This window comes from Leuresthes tenuis, unplaced genomic scaffold, assembly GCF_036924035.1.
Source record: "Leuresthes tenuis unplaced genomic scaffold, fLeuTen1.0.hap1 SCAF_18, whole genome shotgun sequence".
Taxonomy (NCBI): domain Eukaryota; kingdom Metazoa; phylum Chordata; class Actinopteri; order Atheriniformes; family Atherinopsidae; genus Leuresthes; species Leuresthes tenuis.
In genome coordinates, this window is record NW_027325372.1 from 23,635,649 (window position 1) to 23,658,826 (window position 23,178).

The following is a 23,178-nucleotide window of genomic DNA, read 5'->3' on the forward strand; positions in this document are numbered from 1 at the left end:
ACGATGTCATAAATATGACGTGATGGATGATGTCCATGGAAGCTAGTAAATGGCAAATTTACCAACCAGCCTATGCAGGTTATGAGATAAAACGCAGTTGTCCTCAGAATCCTAGGTATTGACATTTGAAGGCATCTGGACTTTGATGATTTTACTTCTCATCTAAAAGGCTTCATCAGTTCTGGCATTTTCAGGTTTATAATCTGCTTATGGAACATTTACAGCCTTAGAGACATTAAGGTCATGTGTGTCACTGACCCACTCTCCCCCACAGTGGGTCGTTTGGGTTATTGTCCAATGTGAGTTGTTTACTTACCTGCCCAAGATGTGAGAAGTTTCAGTCACACGATTTAAAGGGGAACTCCGGTATTTTTAAACCTACACTTTATTTCTGGCATAAAATACGTTCACCTACTCACCGAGAACAGTTTGTTGAAAGCCGGCGTCCTTCTGAAGATATTTAGATTCCTTGAGATCCATATAACGGAGTGACGGCCGCCGCTGCAGCACAGCTTATTTACTCCGTGCTCTGTGACAGTTGGCTAACTTCACACGTAGTTTGAAAATACCGGAGTTCCCCTTTAAGATTTGAATGTTCTAACAAGCAGCCCAATATCACAAGAAAACATGTTTGTGTTTTACTTTGCCAAATGTTTTGAATAGGGTAGGGTTTAGGCAACATAATACAAACCTGTAGTCATGTATTTATTACAATGTAAGAAAGTCCATGTGCTGCTCTTTTTTTTTTATTCCCTGACCCTAACCACATATTTATATCTAACCATAATTAAGTTTTAATTTCTATGCTCAACCCTGACCAGAACTGACAGCAAAAATAAAATATCTTTAGACAGTACTGGGTCAGAGGGACATTCCTGCTAAAAGATGATCATATTGAAAACTGATATTTTATTTACATTTTTTTGGCCTTTGTGTACATGTAACAATATATTAACTGTGCATTCTGGAGTGAGACTGTGTGGCAATAAAAACCAGTAAGCTTGACATTCTCCACCAATCAGTCATTGAAACTGTTAAGATTTGAACTGTATAGAGGATTCATCAAGGGGGAGGATTTAAGTTGTTTTTTGTAAGCTCCATTAAACAGGTTGGCTATCGGCTCAGCACATCCTGTTGAAATAAGACGCGAAAGAGGAAGACAGTACAGCTGCACTGAAGCCATAAAAAAATAGCATGTGACTTAATCTGACTATTACTCCAATACCTGGATGGATGAAAACATTTGGTTTGATTGTGAGACACACAAATGTAAACACAATGGAGAAATTTGTTAAGCTGCTTTGGTTCACAAGAAGTCAGAAGCACTGCTGACTCATTCTGTGTGCACATGTGCAAAGCTAGTGCATGTTTGTCTGTACAGGAAGCTCCATGACTCAGCTGTGGTGACAGGGGGTTTGTGGTCCTTCTCACCAGCTTGAAAGCGACTAATTACCGATTAATGAGCAGCAGTGAATGAACTGACTCCTACAGGCCACAGTATGGCTGTAACGGATGGAGGTGAATCACTTCAGGGACAAAGCCAACAGATTATGACTCATTATGGAGGGAAAGCTGCCTGACATGAACTTTGATTTTTATCCCATATATTTCTCTTAAATGCTTTACAGTACCTTTAATCTGCATAAACCTGTGCTAGATTGTATGTTTAAAAGCTATTTTACATCTGAGATGTTTTGTCTTTGCAGTCATTCTGTGTCTGTTTGGGATTATTTTGTGTCCCATTGGTTTGTCTCCCTGGGATCATAACCTGTTTTTACTGAGTGGTTTTACTTTCCATTATAGTTTTTTGTAGTTGTTTTTTTTTTGGTCTCTTAGTGGGTTGTCTTGATCTCTCTGTAGTGTTTTTTAAAAACATTGTATACTCTTGAGTCCATTTTTGGTGTAAGCGTGTCCATCATTAAGTATCCATAGTGTTGTTTTTGTGTCTGTACATATTTATCAAGGTGAACTTTATCAGATAAGATAAATTCTTAAAAATAAAATGATAACAAAATTAGCCAAAAATCCCTTACTATGTTCACTGGTTTGAGAAAAGAAAAAACCCTAAAGAAAATCCTGAAGTTAAAAGGCCTCAGCACACTTTTTAAAGTACCTCTATGCGAAAAGTTGTTTTAACTTTTTTAATTTGTTATAAGATTTATCATCAGCAAAATTTGCCATTAGTGTTATAGCTGAGGATTTCCACTGTGAATTTGCAGGGCACCAATGACAGCCTCAGAACAGTGAGGTCTGCATGTTCTATGCAGACATTTTAGAGAAACCAGTGGGATGGGGATGTACAGCTAATTTGCATGTATTAGAGTAACATATGAAATGAGAAGCTAATAAGCTACAAGAAAGTTAGTTCAGGCAAGGTGGAAAACACAGCAGAAGCAAGACTGACAGAGGCGCTGTAACACTTGGGAAACCATTGTAGGCAGCAAGAAACTTGCTAACTTGCTTCTGGACAAACTGTGGAAATTGCTATGCAAAGCGCATAAGCCACTTGCTGTGGGAGTGATGGGATAGATGAGGTCAGAAACTAGGCAAACACATAAACTAGCAGATTAAAGTCTGCTAACTCAGAGTGAATGCTGCTAACTCAACAATAGCAAGGCCAAGTAAAAAGCTGCAGCACTCAGCGAGCCGTAGGAGCGGAAACCGCAAACTCCTTTTTCCAGGTTTATCAAGCCTTTGATTCCCAGAGCAGCTCACACAATAAACAAGCTTCCTGTTGGTTCCCATGCTTCTCCGAATAGCATAGCTACAACCTTCCTTCACTGAGTGCAGCTAATCCCGTTAACCAGACTATTTCTGGGAGCACGTGGCAAGCTAGCAGCTCTGAGTTAGCCTGGTTAATAAATGGATGAAAGCCTACAAAGTGAATATGTTACCATGATGATACCTCCACATGTACATGACCTGGTAATTCCTACTGCTTTCCTGAGAATCACTCTCTTGTTCAAAGATGTATGTCTAAATTTCTTTTTAACTGGGCTTTATTAGACACTCATCCCATATTGGATATAATAATGTATGGCTGAATAATTGCTGAGCAGGGTGGAGATTGGGCGGGACCAGATTACCATATTCATCAATCAGGAAGAAGATATAAAGTCATATCCAGAGCAATTTTAAAGACATAAAAGTTAACAGCTGAGATTTTAGAGAATTTACAACTGGCTGAATGGGACCTTGAAGAAAAAAATTAAATTAAAAATATTTCACTCAATTTATGATGTTAATATGCTATTGTGGTGTGGAAGGGATTGTCAAACAGCCAGATCTAAATCTGAAAGCTAAAATAACACATTTTATAAAATATATTCTTTATTACATCCTTCAGTGGTTATTACAAAATTATTTTCAATTCCAGAAGTGCAATAATTATTTTCTATGGGTTGATCTCTGATCAATTATAATCAGCACTGACATATGTGCACACAGATTTGGAGTAAACTGAATAATCTTTTAAGAGTTTATATTGCATTTCTTCATATATGAATGCATTTTGTAATGTTTTAAATTCTCTTAGGATAAACAACATCACAATACCTTAACTTTTTTACCTAAATGCATCTCCAAATTTCCAAGATCTTTAAATTTATGGATTGATTAATAAATAAATTGATTGGTTACAACAGGTTGGGGTTTTTACATAATTTATCATTAGCATGGTTTTCAACAAGTTTAAACCTCATATGTGCCAAATCTGGCAAATCTTGATTTTAGGCTTGATTACATTTTAGAATTTAATTTCAAAGTGACATTAGTTAAGTGTCAGTGCAACTTAACTGTACCATTATTATCCTCTTGAATCATGTGTTACAACAAACAGCCAAACTATAATCTGCCACATTCAAATGTCTGTGATTTTGAACCATTTCCTGGATGTTCATTCAGTTCATTTAAAAGGTTCCATGTGGATCATCCATGCAGGAAGCTTTGTAATGAACAACATTACATGTGAGGACACATTCATGTCAGATCTTAGAGATGGAACTGGTGGATGGAATGGAAATATCTTTCTCAGAACAGTTGCTGCTCTCCTTTGTGTGTGTCAGTGTGTGTGTGTGTTTGTAGAGACAATGGGCAGGGTAAAACCCCCGTGGGCCCTTAAGTGCAAATGTTACCTTGATTGGTCAGTTTATCAATTGTTTTGGCTCCCCAACTTATTTGACACATGTGCTCTTTCTGCAATTGGAAGTCACGTGGACATGACCATAACAGTGGTTGTGTGTGTGTGTGTGCATGGATGTTGGGGTGGGTGTGGGGGTTATAGAGATAGGAGGATGGGGGGCTTGGGCACATTGTGCAAGAAGAGAGCAAGAGGAAGGGAAATCACTTCATTTCTCCTGGAGGATTACACACAGGCACACATCTAAGAAGGGAAGATGGACATTCAAGATGAATTTATCTCATTTCATGTGAACTTGTCCTGAGCTGGAGCTGTTTATGCTGTAGGCCGTGGAAACCTCCCAGCATGGCAGAAGGTAGGCGGAGATGCTCTTATTGGAGCAGGAGAGAACACAATTAGGAGGTTTTTCTTCCTCTGCTTGATTTGTCTTTCAGTGAGAGGCTGGTGGGTGCACAAGAATTTCTGTAGAAGTGTGTTAGTGTGGGAGGAACGGTGTAGATTCTGCGGGTGTGAAAGTAGAGTGGAGGTGAGGAAGAGCGCGGCGCGGTGCGCTTCAACGCCGGGAATAATCAGCGGAGGGCGGCGTAATGGGCTCCACTCCCAGTCAGAGCTTCCCAGGTAGAAAAGTCACGTAATGACAAATGAAACTTTCAACGTTCAAGTTGGATTAATTCACGTGACCTACAGCTGTCATTTAACAAAGACAAAAAACAGTTTTGATGAATAGTTATTGTTGCAGCTGCTGTCTTTCATTTAAAAAAGTAAACTGAATATCTGTTCTGAAAAACTGAATATTTGGCTTCTGAAAAAACAGAGATATTCGAGGTTGTCGCTGACAAAAGTAAAGCTTCTTTCCAGCCATTAAACCCCACGCTGCAAAAATAAGAGGAGCCCAACGGACTTTGCTGGGTTTTTTGTTCAGTGGCGAAAACATAACATTTTTTTTGGGGTGTACACCAAGCTGTATGGCATATAGTGCTGTATTATTATTATTATTATTATTATTATTATTATTATTATTATTATTATTATTATTATTATTATTATTATTATTATTATTTTAATCTATTTTTTGGTAATCATTGTTTAGATATGCAGGCACAAGCTCGATAGAAGTACACATAATTTTTATTTAACTTATTTAACATTTCGTTCATCTGTTAATTTTTTGTCTAAACCTGTAAAAAAACGTGTTAATGTTTATGGTTCAATAGTTCTGCCGAAGGATTATAGAATAGAACAGTTGTGCTGTTCTTTTATCTATTAGATGTGTTTAATCATTGTAAAGCTACAGGAGCTATTTGACAGAAATATGAGCACTTTTCTTAAGTTCCTCATTTTTTTCAGTCCATTGTATTGTGCTTTTCGTTTGCTTATTTGTTTGTTTGTGGGTGTGGAAGACTGTGGGTGTTTGAAAAATATTGTTTTTAATGCTCATTTTGATTGTTTCTGCTTTTGGCTACTACACTCTGTAAATCAATTTGTATTACATTCAGTGACATACAACAAAGTCTTGGTTAATTGCTTCATTAATTGCTTTATCAAATATTATTTTAAGATGCAACTCCAGTAGATGAGGAGCCTTTTGAAGGACTTCCCTGCTGGTGGTGTGCGATAGTTTCAGGGGTGACAAGTCTTAAGTGGGTGGTGGCCATGGCCACCTCTTAGTTCTGTCCGTGATCTTATGACATGTGACTCTGTAGCAAAGATCAATTCTAAGGGTTTTTAGAAGAAGAATCTGTTTGAATTGGGTTCATTTGCTTTTTCAGAACAGGCTCTGTGCATGATGATGATAGATGAAAAGTTAGATAATCATAAAGTTTATCCACCTGACTTAACATTATTGTTCACTCTATAATAAACTGAATTAAAATATTTTTACTATCATAATTCATTGTTACTATACAAGCACAAACAAGACGTTCTTGTTTTTGGTGACGAAAAGGAGTTTTCTTCCATCTTGTTAGAGTTATTTTCTGTTTCAGCCAAACTGAGATAGTTATTTTTATTGAAAAGAGTTATTCTTTTTGAATAGAATAGTTCCTCCTACAAATGGGAATCAATACTTTTAGAAATCTTTTTTCTGATCAACTCATAATGTCAGTGGATGCAGACCTGTTGTAATGCATTTGATTAGTGTTAGTCAGCTTCTCCAGACAACATATCTGTTTACGGTCTTTTCTGTGTAGGGGGCAGAGCGCAGGCTGCGGAGGAGGATGTGGGTCTGACCAGAGGCAGCGGAGTCTGCAAGTGGTTCAACGTGCGTATGGGCTTCGGCTTCCTGTCCATGAACAACAGGGATGGAGTTCCTCTACAGCAACCACTAGATGTGTTTGTCCATCAGGTAAGATGCTGCTGCTTTGAGTTTTACTTTCCCAAGAGAGGCTTCATGTTTGGCCTGATTGTGCCAGGTACAGGATGAGCAACAAGTCCACCAAATAAAATGACTAAAGTGAGTGTTTGTTCATAGAGTCAAGTGTGATTCACAGAGGCGTTCTCTAAACTACTGTCACTACAGGTGGCAGAGAGGAACTATGACTTATCTGAGTGTTTCCATTCCACATTGGAACAAATTTAATTCCCAAATGTTTCCTTTAAGAAGCCACAGAATCCTTGAAGAGAGGAAGAGATGGGATGGGACGGGTGAGTGGCCTGAGTACTTGCAGTGCCTTCAACTTTTCTTTCAACAACAGAATGCGAGTTTGACGCCCAGATATGACAACTGTTTTTTTTTTACTCTATCGTTATGTTAACCCAGTAATGTGAAAACACTTTACTCACCTTTGTGACTTCCTGGTTAGGTTTAGGAACATTACATAGTGAGGAGGTGAATATCTATCTTGATGATTTCAAAGTCAGGCTAACACACTAATATAATGTGTCTAAAAGAGAAATTATTCCTGCATGTTTATGTTCATTCAAGCCCAAAAGTGGCCAATTGGCTTCACTCATGCTCCACAGGTCCTCCAAAAGTCCAATACTATCAAGATGAATGGGTGCCTATCATTACATATTATAGTGGGACTGTACATAATTTAGTAAATAAATAGGTTCTTTTGAATTTATTCTCCCCCTGCCTATATGCAAGGACAATAGTTCAATTAAATGGCCCAGTTGAGCCATAACTGTACCTTGACTTAACTTTGCATGGAAATGTATTGTGTCCTCAAGGGGAATTTTTTCTTTGGCCATTGTGTGACAGTAGCAGCATGACAGTGTGCTGTGTAATAACAACAACATACAGTACACTGGGACATATCATACGAGACAGAAAAAATATAAAAACAAGATAAATATAGCATATTTCCCAAAACTCTTGAAGAGATAAAACCCTTCAAATTAAAAGAAAAAAAATGCCATTAAAACCAAGAAACCAAAGCTCTAAAAACTCCAATCAAAGTGGAAGGTCTATCAAGTTTGTTAAATGCATGGATAAATCAACAGGTTTCCTTATTAAGTAGCATGATATATGTAAGAACCGGTCAAATTTAGAGAGTGTGAATTCTGGAGGTCATTAAGGATCTCGTGTGCTTGTCTCAACTCAGATATGGTTTTAAGGGAATAATAGTTATTTTTACCATGTTTTGAATGTCTTTTTTTAGGCAACACAATTGCTGCTTCTGCTGAGAGAATAATGGAAGGAGAAAACTAATTAATAAATTAGATACAATTCATGTACTGTTTTTTTTAAGGGCATTTATTTATCAGCGTCAATATTGGGTCTTTGCATTATGAAGCATCATGTTGACTTTGCCAGGCAGCAGTGACCAAACTTATTTAAACAGGAGTAAAGCTAGAAAGAACACTGGTAAACTTCCTTTTGTGTGAAATTACCTGTAGATTTACAAATCTTTAAGCCAACCATGCCCAACACAGTGTACTGCTACTCCCCAAAGCATGTCACCTTACACACAGATATTTGCTGTGAAACTGGTGGAAGGGTTGTTTAGAGCTCAAACGTCTCTGTTTTAAAGGGGTTAGAGGCTAAAGCAGAGATAACAAGGCTTATTCCTTCCCCCTATCCAACTCTGCTTCCTGTCATAAAGTCATTAAAGCATCAGGAAGCCCACCCTGCCCTTGGTTTTCAGACCAGTACTCCAGCCCCACATGGAACCTTCTGGTAGAGACCTAAGTTTCAGGTTTCTCTGCCTCGGCATTGCTATAAATCCTTTGATGAAAGAGTGAGGGCTCTTTATGTGCTTAGTTTGAGCTTCAGTGTAGCGTGGGTGTTTGTATATGTACTTCAGATGTGCAAGCAGTCAGCTAACCAGTTACTCTCTATGGTTTCTTGTTTGAATGGTTTGTTTCAAATGAAATTAAATAAAAAAAAATACTTTATTCTTCCCAAAAGGAAAATATATAAATACAGAAGATAGCACAATCTAATGTTGGACAATGTTTTAAGGCGGAAGTGTCTCTGCATATCAGAAAAGCCACCATGAGTTGTGTTTAAAGCCTCCAACCAGTTTTTACTCTTTGTGGAGGTGTAAATGTCATTGTCATGTGCATAAATTGAATGCTAAACATATTGAAAACTGCATAGTGTATACCTGATTTCAGAGTCCATTGAAGCTTCTGCTCTAATGATGAAGGAAAGAAAAAAGTGAAAGTATCAAACAGAGGCATATCACGGTTTGGGAGTCTTTCATGTGAAAATAATAAATTTATTTTTACATTTTAAATTATTTTTTAGTCTTGTCTCTCTTTTTCCTTCAGTGTCTTAGCAATAAAAATTATAAGAGAATTTTGGCACCATCTTTCCTTTCAATTCAAACTGAGAACACCCGACACCTTTCATACATGCTATTCCCTCTCACAGTAAAGCACAAGCAAAGCTCTCATTCTTCAAATTGTCAAATCCAATTCAAACACGTATTGCTCATGGAATTTAATGATACACAACCCTAAACCTAACACTAATTAGGCTACTTCTGGACTTCTTTTTGCAGTAATTTTAGCTGACAGTTGGCAGAAATATTTAACAGATGTCCGTCAGAATTTTGGGTGCTAAAAAAAGAGATCCAAAACAAATCAGGCAAAAACCAATTCAGTCTCAAAGGAAACATGAGATAGCCATAACAACTAAATCTATTGGTTTGTGTCCAAGGACAAGATTTTACATTTTTTTCCTCCTACCGGTCCATAGGAGGAAATAAGTGTAGATGTATTTTGTGAAATAGTCATAAGACAACTGTTGCATCACATTTAGGAGACCACAAAGTCTGATTTTGGAAGTCGAAGGACTTGGGGGATGGAACTATATACATACTCATTAAGCTAAACTCCCGTCCCAATCACTGATGTTTTACAATAATTTCCCTTTGAATTGTCATTTTGGGATCCAGTCACTGTTTTCATGCTCTTTTAACCTCTGTTTTAAAGTTTACAAACTATTTGGTGAAGTTTAGGCATTAAAGACTAAATGGTTAAGGTGAGAAATCACTGTATTGGATTAAAATATCCTTTTCCAGGATGACTGGCTGCTCTCATCTCTTTGGCTACACACACAAAACTTGTTGGAAACATGAATCAGACGTACTACTGAAATACACCAGTTTAAATCATATACTGATCTGCATAAAAAAAGACAAGGAAAAAGAAAAAGACACAATTCATTCTCACAAATACAGTTTTCAGTGGCAAAAAAATCAAAATAATAACAGATAAATACAAGATCTGATAACAAAATTTAATGTATTTATTATAACACTATTCATTGTTAAACAAATCATAGACTAGCTATCCATGCCACCTATTTAAACAAAAGCAAAGTTATGCTTTATTATCAACTGAGAGTTGGTTGGTCAGAGAAACAGAGAAATGTTTGTTTCACATTTTAAATGTGTGTTAACAACCACTTTCTTTTAACCTACTGGTTGCTTTCCAAAGAAAAAAAGAGCACTCATTCACATTCACAGCATTATCACAGTAGTAAGCTTGACTCTTGACCACATGGACAGTGGAGGAAGTAAAGGGGGTTGGGGTTAAGAATGCTTTGAGGGAGAGAGGAGGTTTGTGTGAATGTCCTGATGTTTAACCAAGGTTTTTTTTTTTCAATGAAATAACTAATTCTATACCATGATTTCTTCACCACATTTTTTTACTTCATTGGTCACAATTTTATTTGAACTGTCATACAAAATTAATCACGGTCTGATAAATGTAGTGCACTCTCACAGGCATACATGACATTATAGATGCCAGTTTCATTATCACCGCTGAGTTGGTCTCCTCATGGCTCATAGACATCAGACCTGAAAGCCTTAGTCATTTTCTTTTTAACTAAATTTAAAAGTGCAATGATTTTTCAAACTAGTTTTAGGATAATAATCTTTCCTGGGACATTAAAGTCAGAGTCTAAGAAGTAACTTCCACAGACTGCGTGGAAGACATGACTGAAACCAGCCTTAAGTCTAGTTTAAGACGAGAAAAGCAAAAGTGATTGGCTTTGTACCGTAGTTTTTTTTACAATTGGAGTTTTCACCACGACATCTGGAGATGTATAAACAAAGCATTTAGTGGAGGGAGGTAAACTAAATACAAAAAAGCAGTTTACTGTGCTGCTGTGCTTTCAGTCAGATAAAAGACCCATTGAGATCAAGACTTCTTTCACAAGGGTGACCTGGCCAAGAAAGGCAGCAGCACACGTCATGGTGGACAGTTACATACACAAACATTAAAAATATAAAATGCAAGCTGATTGACAAATAAAGTACAGAAGTTATTGTTCCGGTAACAAATTAAAAGTTAAAAATAACAAAATGATATTCTTCAGACTGCTATACTTGTGGTTACTGTTTTTTTTCCATGAGTCTAGGACTTCATGATTGTCCATGTGGCTGCAAATAATAGTACTGTACTAATTTAAACAATCATTGCTGTTTTCCAATGACAGAGCAAGCTGCACATGGAGGGCTTCCGCAGCCTCAGAGAAGGTGAAGCTGTGGAGTTTACATTAAAAAAATCATCCAAAGGGCTGGAATCAGTTCAAGTTACTGGGCCAAATGGAGCACCGTGTTTGGGTGGTGAAAGAAGACCAAAGAGTGCCCAGAAAAGACGCTCCAAGAATGACAAGTAAGTCCAGTCTGAAGATACCTGCATGCCAAAAAGTGAAAGTGAAAAAGAAAAATGAAAAAAAGTCTCCCAACATCTCTCAAGATCATGAACATACACATTCAGATTTTAGACAGCGGTACCAAACACCTGCTCAAACTGGCAGTTATAGTTATTGGCAACTTTCACTTCTCGGTAGCCATCTTGAATATAAGAAGCAGCATAACTGTAATTTGGATGATAACTGATTTCCAAAAACTGCACCTTTGGAAACGTTGGTCTACTCTGAAGATAATCCTGTGAAAATTTTGATTTTAAACTTTGCCCCAAAAATGAGGTGTGAAAAGCATTTTTTAAACAATTCTGTTAAACAAGATTTCATGCTTCAGACTTAATTTACAGTTCTGTGAATTGATACATGTGTTGTGATGTGACCAAATTGTGCTGACTCATTTGTTCAGGAGATCAAAGACAATTCAGATGGCTAGGGTTGCTTAGTGAGCTTGCACCATCATGTAATACACTCCTCTTAATGCTGCCACACTGTTGTAACTGATGTTAACTTCAGATGTGTGCTTGGAAGGTGGAAGGCCAGTTTTGGTATTACCTCCAATAATTTCCCCCATAGATTTGTATTCAGGAAAACTGAATAGAAATGGCAGGTCTCTCCCCTATAACATGTAGGACCAGAAGTATAAGACTGTTCAATGACTAAAACTGTGTGTATGCACAAAGGCAGAAATGTGCACATACAATCTTTCTTTTGTTGAGTTTTTTTTTAAATAACCTTGGGTAGCCTAAAGCAGCATATGAGCCTGTCTTGTAAAATTTAGAACAATCTTTAAATGCTTATTTTCTTTTTTAAAGTTTCATTAGCAAAGTCTTTCACAGGGGTAAGACAAGACCATGTCTGGAGTTATTTCTAGCATCCACAATGAAATGATCAGAGAAAGTATAACAGAGAAACCACTGGTTAGAAACAGAATCAGAAAAATCACTATTCTGTTCTATATTCTATTGAATTGGACTGTATCTGATTGGCTGCATTGTGGAGTGGTTGATACCACTGTTGCCTCACAGCAAGAAAGATCTCGTTGTTCCTGTCACGGGCCTTTCTGCATGGAGTTTGAGGGTTCTCCCCATGTTCTACACTGACCCAAGGAGTGAGTGCGAGTGTGCATGGTTATTTGTTTCTGTGTCAGCCAGTGCAATGGCCCAATGGCAGCTTAGACAGACTACAGACTAAAGCGTTGGATGCAGTGGTATAAAGCACGCCACCACTGGACTCTAGAGCAGTGGAGACACGTTCTCTGGAGTGACGAATCGCTCTTCTCCATCTGGCAGTCTGATGGACGAGTCTGGGTTTGGCGGTTGCCAGGAGAACCGTACTTGTTGGACTGAATTGTGCCAAGTGTAAAGTTTGGTGGAGAGGGTATTATGGTGTGGGGTTGTTTTTCAGGGGCTGGGCTTGGCCCCTTAGTTCCAATGAAATGAACTCTGAATCCTTCAGCATACCAAGAGCTTTTGGACAATTTTATTCTCCCAGCTTTGTGGAAACAGTTTGGAGATGGCCTCTTCCTCTTCCAACATGACTCCGCACCAGTGCACAAAGCAAGGTCCATAAAGACATGGATGAGCGAGTTTGATGTGGAAGAGCTTGATTGGCCTGCACAGAGTCCTGACCTCAACCTGATAGAACACCTTTGGGATGAATTAGAGTGGAGACTGTGAGCCAAGCCTTCTCGTCCAACATCAGTGTCTGACCTCACACATGAGCTTCTGGAAGAATGGTCAAAATTTCCCATAAACACACTTATAAACCTTGTGGAAAGCTTGCCCAGTTGAAGCTGTTATAGCAGTAAAGGGTAGGCCGACGTCATATTAAACCCTATGGATTAAGAATGGGATGTCACTTCAGTTCATATGCGTGTAAAGGCAGATGAGCGAATACGTTTGCCAATATAATATATGTACCTTAAAAACAAGTGCATGTTATTTGCATTGTTCCTGCCTAAACCTTATGGAAGAAAGTATTATACTTACATGGGACATTGGATCATCAAACTGAGGTGAATCAAAATATGGTTTCGCCTCTCCCTATCCTCCGTTTTCTGTGGGGGTCTGTGCTGACTTTAGTGTAGCTTTATCAATTCAAATGTGTCACTTTATCTTGAAACAATTAAAAGGTCAGGAATGAGCTTGTTTATTTGTGATCACTGTCTTTGAAACCTGCTCATGTATGTGAGATCCAGTGAGGCCAATCATGGCTGGCAGTGATAAAATAAGCCCCACATCTTCCTGTCTGTAAATACTTGCTGCTTTTGATTGCATTCAGATGTTTCTTCTTTCCTCTTCTCCTCAGTTCCCAAACACTAATGTTGCATTTAAAAGAATAGAAAGGATTAAAAGAGTTGATTTGTTGGTCATTAAGATCAGATGGGGTTATTAATGTGATAACATCTTATTAAACAAAGCTTAATTAATCATTGAGGCCAATGACACATGCAACACAACTTCCTGCCTTTAAATGGCTGCTATAGGTTTGCTTGCACTCACAGCCTGCTTCTTTTCTCCTAAACATAAATGTTGCATCCAGAAGAGGAAAGGATCCCATCCATTTAATTGATAACAGATGTAGATGCCTGTGAGAGGTCAGAGGTCGCCACTGCCATAGCAACAATGGGGTGTGGTGTGTAAATGAGGTGGATGGGATGGTGGGGGAGGTACGGCACTTGAGCCGAAGGGAGTAGGGGTTCAGAGGTCACAGGGGTTTTGAAACAAAGGAACTCCCTCTGCAACCCTTGTGGCCATGCTGATCAATACTGAACCCAGATCTGGAGGGGATGGGGTTAGTTGTGAGATGACACAGGGCTCAGTCTGTCTTTCATCACTCGCTGTGTCACCGAGGGAATTTTTCCACATTTAAAAGGAGATCTCTGGTGAGGTTCCTTTCATTTAATACATAAATGAAACCAAAATACTTGATATGGTTTAATTCTAGTACGCAGTTGAGCAGTTTGTCAGCCAACTAGTCATGGGATTACAAAATTTGAGTACAATTCCAAATAATATTTGTTCAGAGTTGAAGTTGGACCCTTAAAGCCAAATTTTAGGGTTTCAGTTCCAGTGGACTGAGGTCAAATCTGTGCTGAACATCCACAAATTCCTTTTGCAGCTAAACAGTTTTGACTCAATATTTTACAATGGTCAAATTATTAAAAAAAATATATAAAATTATGAATTCTTAATTTTTCAAAAGTAATTTCTGTATGTTTTTCAGTCTCTCTCACCCAAATTACTGGCTGCCATCAATCCTGCTAAATACAGCTTCTGGCCTGAAAATTTTGACTGTACATTTTTGCAATATAGATTATTTTGAAATCATTCATATTTATAGTAGATATTCTTTCTTTGCACACAATTGTCACAACCAGGCAGAACACAGATGCAGGGTATAATAGTCTTTATTATCAAGACTATAGTTCTCCAAGGCAGAAATAAGTATCAGCTATCAAAATGATCTAGAACACACTTCTTCCAATAAATAAGAAGCGCGACTATAAAAATGATCAAATAAAAGGTCACTCCACTCTAGGAGGAAAACAAAAGACTACACAAACTTTAACTATTAAACTAAATCTATAACACAAAACTTACCAAAATAAAAATCTCTTTCTTGGAGGAATGCAATGGCGCAGAACACTATGGCTTGGAGACAATGGCGCAGCTAGGGTGACCGTACAGACACAATGGCAGAAACGAACACTCTGGCAAAGGACAAAGGGAGACGCGGACTATAAGTACATATGGAGGTAATAGGGAACAGGTGGACACAATTGGGAATCAGGGAAGACAATCAGACTGGTAACACATGAGGAAGGGTAAGTGACCTGAAACGAGCGGAGAGTTATTTCAAAATAAAACAGGAAATTACAAGACAAAGAAACCCAACAAAATAAGACAAACCTCACACTTTCACCTCGGTGTGACAATAATGATATATATGTAATTATATATAATTATATATAAATATAATAATGTACTTTTCACTGGCTCTAATAATATATTTTCTTGTTTCATTTCATCGGTAAGCATTTCTCATAGGGTTACTCCAAGGTTTCCTGCCTCTGTGAGATACTTACACTCAGCCATTTTAAAGTCATCTAAAAAAAAAAAAAAGTACTCTATTTCAATTCTAGAATCTGAAATATCAGAATGTAATAATGACCATCTGGTTCTTGCCAGGTTTTACGACCTTAGATGAACAATTACGCATAAAAGATTATGTTATTATTTATCTAACTAATTAGGGCTCATGTCTGTCATGCAAGCCAAACATGCCTTCTTAACTTTAAATTTTTTTAAATGTTTATGTCTGCAGATAATTAAAACATTTGATCATAACTTTTGCCACAGATAAAGTTGAGCAGACTTACAAGATGGAAGCCCATATCACTCAACTGAAACCTCTCTGGTCAATTAATTGATTTCTACAATAATTCTATGGAAACGGAAACATTAGTCTGGCAACTACCTAAAGTCACTAACTACACAGATCAAACTCTCTATGAGTCATCATTCTGCTGGATCTTCTCAAGATGAGCCCCATGTTTCTAACTCTAGCTGAGGCCTTTGAGCCAACAACCTGAGTTCACTTATTCACATATACTGGCTGCAGAATCACAGAATAAAAAATGTGTAGTCCTAATTATTAGAATATTTTCTAATAAATTAAACATGTTTAGGGTTTTGGCTTGGTTTGTATCACACGTCAGACGTGGGTTCTTTTAGCCAATAGAAAAAAAATATTAATATCAGTATCAGGACTTTTTCAATCCAGCAGTTTTTTTTATTCTTGATCATAAACTTGCTAACATAAAAAAAAAACCTAAAACATTTGAAAATAGTCACAGACAAAACGTTGTATAGCTGTCAGAAATGTTCATAAAAGATGATAAGCAGGTGTTGAGGTCATGATTTTCATTTGTAGTATTTTCATATAATTTAATTTCATTCTGTTTTAGGCGGCAGCAAAGCAAGGTTTTGGCAGATATCTGTAATCACGTTCTGTAAACAGCCTGTCAATGCACAGATCAGGTATTTGCAAATCTCCTCACAGACTGGCTATAGGCTGACAGATGAGCTAAGAGACGATAATCTGAGACGAAAAGTGGAACTGTGCTGCCTCCATGTGGGCACATTTAGCAACATCACGTTAGTGCAATAGGATTTTAGTTTGCCATCATCAAGGTCATTGTAGATTATCTACTTTTGAAAACTGTTAACTGAACTATGAACTGAACTCTTTAATATCACAATTACTATTCTATTCTATTCTATTATCATAAAAACAACATTTTTACATTTAATTTGATTTACTGACATTTATTTAATTTCATATTTTTATGTTGTGATTTGTTGGCTCATTTATATAATTTACGCAACTTACCATGAGTCGAGTTATTCATGTTATTAATTAAACTAGCATGGTCTCATAAAAAAGACAGTTACTCCATGTCATGTTGAGTGTTATTTGTATGCACTTTTGTAGTTTAGTAGTTTGGGCACTCTGTTTACGTGGATTGACATGAAATCATGTTGAGTAAATGGTTTAGGGCATTGCAACCATTGACTCTAATGAGCAAATATAAGTATTAACTGTAATACTTAGTGTACGGCATTTGAAAAAAATATATATTTTTTTGTGTCAATTTCTCTGCTTGTCATTTTAGATGCTACAACTGTGGAGGATCCGGCCATCATGCCAAAGAGTGTCAGCTGCCCCCTCAGCCCAAAAAGTGCCACTTCTGCCAGAGCATTTCCCACATGGTGGCCAGCTGTCCGGTCAGAGCACAGCAGCAACAGCAGTCATCTCAAGGCTCTCAGGGAACTGTAACCTCAGCAAAGGGTGAAGAAGAGGAGCGAAGCCAGGTCACCCCCTCTTAGTACTTGGAGTGATTAATTCTAGAAAATTGTGAGTTTTTTTTTGTTTAATTCAGTATAGAAAGACCAACTTCAAACCAAAGGGTTTAAACTTATTTATTGAACAGCAAACAGACATCACTCTGGTACTGATGTCATGTGTTCTTCAATACAGAGATGACAGGTCATTTCCATTTTAGAAATAGTAACATTACTTTTTCACAAGTTTTTTCTGCCTTAGATAAGTGTCTTAGCTTTAAAATGAAACAATCATATTTATTGCAGATGCAGCCGTGCTGTAGCCACACTTCTTTTTACAAAATTTAAATCCAAAAGTCTATCTGGTTTACACTTTTATCTGGAGACGGATGAGCTTGACTGATATAAGGGTTTGAAAATGTTTGTCTCATCTTATTTCATTATCTGCTTTTACAAATCTAATTTCCAGTTTGTGGTAACATTGACGGAAATATGTTTAAACAATGTTGTATTGGTCTGATAATCAACAAAACAACAGTGTCCCTAAAATATTTGTATCCTTTCCACAAGTTTGATTTGCCACTTAGGTAGATTGCTAGATTGTAGAATTATTAATTTTTGTCAAAGCTATGTACATTTTCTATCACAATCAAAAATTGAAGACAAATAGCATATACACACACAGTAAATTAAATACTTTTCTTCTACCTTGCTCATTAACAAGCTAATATAGCAAATTTATACACATATGTATTTTCAAAACTTACCTTGTATTATTACAGTTTTGCTCACTTTTCTCTTTTTGTTTCTGTCTCTGTGAAGGACAGATGTCAAATTGTATATGTCCAGATTTCCACAAACGGCAACACTATGCTTGTCCTCCTTATCTGATTCTCTGATTAGCCATTGTGATATAGCGTCATGCAAAAATATTCTCTCTAGCTGAAAGTTTACGCACATCTTCCAATGTAAAAATGCCTTTATCTGCGTCTTTATATTGGCTTTGAACGTAATTACTCTGCTAAATACAATTCCTTTATGCTTAGTCTCAACACATTATTCATCTTCAAAAGTCCATATCAGTCAAACCCTTATTTTGGGAGCTAGAATGGTGTTTAAATCCCTCTTATGCAAGACCTGGGAATATTGTACCTTGTTATTTTTTTGATTTGAAGTGAGTGTTTGTGAAAGCTATTACCAAAGAGTTTTATGGGCAAGATGTTTGGAGAAAATATAGGAAGTAGTGTGAGAAAATTACATAGTGTGACAAGGGAATTGTAAGATTACAACTTCACTCCCAAAATACTGACTTTTCCCCTGTAATTTTCAGCTGCTATCCACACTCTATTTATTCAAAGTAGTGTTATTTCAATTTAATAACTAGAGTAGAAATTAGAAAGAAAAAAAAGTTCAACATGTGAATGTAAAACGGAAAGACTAGTACTTTACTGGTATTCCATGTATCTGTGTCTGCCAATATACAGTAAGTAAACATTTTCAGGTCCTACATCGATCAAAAGTGCCAAAACTTGGTGGGGTTGATGAGCTGTTTCAAATGCCATATTCCTTGACAGACAACATAATTTCACCACTCTTTTTACATTAGTGGTGAAATTGATATCTTAATACACAAGTTTCCACTTTCTTATTTTGACTTATATGCAAGACCAGAGGTCAGAGTTTTGACAGAAACATATCAGGGGAACAGTATTAAATTAGTTCTTGTACTTGAAAGCTGTAGTTGAAGCAGAAGACAGAACAAGAGCTGCAGGCATTTGATGCTTTTGCCTTTTATTCTATTTTTTTGGTATATGTTGCCACTCATTCTGGTGAAAAGGCTGCATGCATATGAAGTAGATATAATTTTTCTTATATAAATATGTGTTTTACTTGTTCTGCAATTCAGAAATATCTGTATCTTCAGATTCTCAGTAAACTGCACATGCTGTAAACTATGCCACAGCTATTTGGACAAACCTTAACTATTCTTTTAACTGTGCAATTTTTTTACTGACAAAGTAATTTTATAAATCTATAAATGTATTATATTGCCTCTGCACAGAAAAGAAATGAAAAAGACTTCTATTTAATTTGTATACGTAAAATGGCTTTCTCAGAGACTGTAGTCCACATACAGTTGATTTACAGTAATGTATTCACTCAGAACTCAGGGAGAACTTTTCTGACAGGCTATTAGGGTTCCAGTAGTCTAAAAAGATACATGTTGCACAACATGAGAGATGTTTAGTTATTTACAGTTTTGATTTTCAGTAAAACTCAGGGGACTGTTGTGATTTTTTGCCAAATAAAACAGAGCAGCCAGTACAAAGACGATCTTTGTATGACTTAAAGGAATCATCTACTCTAAACCCCTTTAGATTCTGTACAAAGATGAATCACCATTTTCTCCACACTGTACAAAAGTTCATCCATCATATGGCAGAAATGGGCACTTCCATCTTTCCACTCAGCTCATTGTCTTTACAGTGTAATAGCCTTGTGAAAATAAAGTTTACTTTTTAAGGGTCTGAAAGAGTTTTACAAATATGCAGCCCAGTCACAAAAGAAAATGTGTAATAGGTACGTTTGTCCACATGTCCAAAATGTAATGGTATCATAATCCAGGGTTTGAGACATACGAGATGGCAGTGTATCTGTAGGCTATTGTTTTGTGTAGGGGGTAGGACCATAAAGGTGACCCATAGATGTAGAGACATGTGAACTACCCATGTTGTTTTTTTTCAGTACTCATGAAAGAGTTCGTATGGAAACGTACGAAAAGTTCTGTACAGATTTTTGTGCATTATCCTACGGATATCCAATGACACGAGGGACCAGCGTGCATGCGCAGTTCCCTGCAGTGAAAAACAGCTTCCATTCAATTCAATTCAATTTTATTTATATTGCGCCAAATTACAACAATTGTCATCTCAAGGCACTTAAATAATATAGTCCAATTCAAGCCAATTGGAATTCAATTCATTGTAATCATTAGTTTCAGCTATTGAACATGCCCCTTTCCGTCGGCGAAACAGAGTGGCAGGAAGCATGTCTAAATTAGCATTATTTTAAATGTTTTCATAATATAGCTTATCTCACGACATAAACTTACATGTTAGGGTTATACTTTTTCAATTGAAGAATGCGCAGATCTATGTTTTTTAAACCCTAATTTCGCAATCCTGACACTAACCCGGAAGCATGATATCAAAACTACAATTTGTACTAAATTGCTGTATACAGTGGCGGGCAGCGCCATATGTTTTGTAGTTTGAATGTGTTTCCTTTAATATGTGAGATTGTGGCCAGGAAACTTTCAGACTTATTGAAGGTTTTTCGGTTGGGAAACACATCTATTTGGTCAGATTTGATCTTGCTTATAGTTAAAGGGATGAAATCATGGTTTTTCTGGGTTTTGACCCTACATAGTGGCGCCCCCTACAGGTGTCCCCCAGGTGATGATAATATAGGTCAAGAGATTTCCAAAACTGTTTGCAACTGGTCTGTAGCCCATTTTGTTGCTGCTCTGTAAGCCTTCAAAAGTGTCTCAGGTTCAAGGTTCAAAGGTCACCTCTGAGGAGCAGGAGCTGCCCACAATTTTTCATACTGACATATGTTACTTCCTTGGTCAAGACTTTTCTAATGATGTCTTCACTTTTGTCTTACACCAAAGTTTAATTTTCATCTTGCTCCAAGTCAAGGCCCTTTCAGGTGTACTTTCTCAGACCCTTATTAAGGCCAAGCTGGATGAAATAATTCAAACATGTTTTAAGGGGTAGTTAGTGGTCAGACTATAAATTTGGACCAGTGTAGACCCGGTTTTCCCCATAATTTACAGTGAGTTTCATATTATATTCTCTAATAACCTAATATGGCCAATTATACCTACTGTATCCCTTTCCCCAGGCTGACAGGATGGTCCTAGATTACCAAGACTTCAGTAGTGCCAATACATATCTGGATATACAGTTTTAACTTTTGCATACATAGCTTTGCAAATGTTGTTTATTAGCGATGATGTGAAGATGATGAAGGAATTTCCGTAGACACTTGCAGCGTTTCTTAAAATTTCGATCTTGCAGTAAATTCTGCCAGACTGGGTCTCATTTCATTTGCTCCACCCTGTCCAAACTGTGTTAGTTTAGATCAAAACAGAACTGCTAATTTGTTAGAGCACCTATTTAATGTTCATTTTTATTCCCTGACCATTTTTATCTGTTTTGATTTAATTATCCATGTTTATTTATTTATTGTTGAAATGAACTGCACTGATCTCCAAACAGTGGATGTGTGAAACACAATTTTTTTTTGTTTATTTCATCTTGTTTGTTTATATATTAGCTGTCCGTGAATATATCCTCCTGTAAATACAATTATTACGTCTTTTTCCATTCGCCTCGGCGCTCTAATTCGATGCAGAAGATGTCAGTGGGCAGTGATCTTTCAGGGTGCTCTGTTGTTCATCCAAAACAAACTTATTTCTCCGTTGCCTGCGTGTATTTCCGTTATAGAGTGTGGTGATTTCCGCCGTTTGCAGAAGCTACAGCCACAGTAGTGTCCTTAATAACCACCATAGCACCGTTTGAAACAAAAATAAACTTTACAGGTTAATAACTAACAAACTAAAGCTTGCATACATTCCCTGAAGGTAGATTGTGAAAATAAAAAGTAAATTTTTCGCTTTCAACAATGTATTATAATGTCGAAACCATTTTAAAAGGTTTATTTTCCTCTGTGAATAAAAGGCAAGTCAGGCCTGACTTCAGACTTTGCGCAGGCGCACTGGTCGCTCCTGTTGATGGATATTCATAGGATTATGCACAAAACTCTGTGCATAACTTTTCGTATGTTTTCATACGAACTGTGGATGAGAGCAGCCTGTTTTTTTAAACTCATTAAACTCAAGATGTCATTTATAACATCTAAACCTAACCATATTCATTAATTGTAACCCTAAACATGTGCTGTTTGCTCCTTACACTACTACCAGCGTGTGACAGCAAAGTTGAAAAGTCAGGAATCATATATGACAGCAGGGACTTGAAAGGACTGTTGTGTTAGGGTGTCAATCCTGTGGTCTCCTGGGTGAAAGTCTGCTGACTAACACCCACCACCACAAAAAAGCAGTGTACAATGGGTGTACGTTGTCATGTAGCAACGTCTCACCAATGATCGTCATCATGCAGCAGTTGAGTGTAATGAGAACAAATAATATGTTGAACATACATATATATCATGGCGAAAGCTCCATATAGACGAAAATGAGTGAGAAAAACATTGTCAAGGTTCAAATTCAAGGTACAGTGTCTTTTTTAAAGAAAATTGCAATGCTTTGCATTGTGGACCAACACAGTCTTTATGTGTTCTGTCATGAGATCTCGCTTAAATATGAATCCCCACGAATAAAATAAACCATAAGAGTAGAAACTGACCTTGTTAACTGTCAGAAATATGTTGTCAGCATGTTTACATGTCTTTTCTATCACTGTAGTTTATTAGGAAATGCCTTCTGGGTGTAAGACAATTTTTTTCGTTGTAATACCACAATAGACCTGTGGGAAAAATTGCATACAACACCGTGTGATGGCAACATGTTCACTTGTTTTCTTTATTTATGGTCTGCGCCATCAGCACTATATACCTGTCAACATGACTACCTTGCATTCCATGGCCACTGTTTCTAGTCATTGTTGCCTTTTTCTTCTTCACAATCATCACCCAAATTTGCAAGTTTTCTGATTCTGTCTGTGTGACAAGTTAAAGAGATACTTTCTTTTTTTAGGACTTTAAAGATATTTGTTGTTGTATTCTTTTTTCTTTTTTACTTTACAAGCAAGCAGGCAAACTGTTTCTTGTGGCTAGCTGCTTCACGATGGAATCAGCTTGCTTTCTTTTGTCACTTGAGTGAACAAGCTGTGTTTCGCATTTGTTTTGCAGGCTGAGACTATTAAGTTGCTGTAATATATTTTAGTAGATATTGTCATATTAAGAGAATAAAATGTTAACAAATCAGGGAAAAGCTGACACATGGATAGCAATTAAAAAAGAAATCCACTGAACATACACCTGTAGGCTATAACTAGAAG

General features: G+C 37.1%; 1 protein-coding gene across 1 annotated transcript; it reads left to right on the forward strand.

Moving 5' to 3' along the window:
* Positions 1-4,725: 4,725 nt before the first annotated feature.
* On the forward strand, positions 4,726-17,137 carry LOC140274758 (protein lin-28 homolog A-like). Its single transcript, XM_072370118.1, has 4 exons — positions 4,726-4,756; positions 6,328-6,482; positions 11,034-11,212; positions 16,924-17,137. Exons 1-4 carry the CDS (start codon positions 4,726-4,728, stop codon positions 17,135-17,137), a joined length of 579 nt encoding a protein of 192 aa, XP_072226219.1.
* Positions 17,138-23,178: the final 6,041 nt, after the last annotated feature.

Bases quoted from the DNA above. Each gene is read 5' to 3' on its own strand.
- LOC140274758 (XM_072370118.1), top strand. From the start codon at position 4,726: ATGGGCTCCACTCCCAGTCAGAGCTTCCCAG. The intron at 4,757-6,327 runs GTAGAAAAGTCA...TTTTCTGTGTAG, and splicing joins TCCCAGTCAGAGCTTCCCAG to GGGGCAGAGCGCAGGCTGCG. The intron at 11,213-16,923 runs GTAAGTCCAGTC...TTGTCATTTTAG, and splicing joins AGACGCTCCAAGAATGACAA to ATGCTACAACTGTGGAGGAT.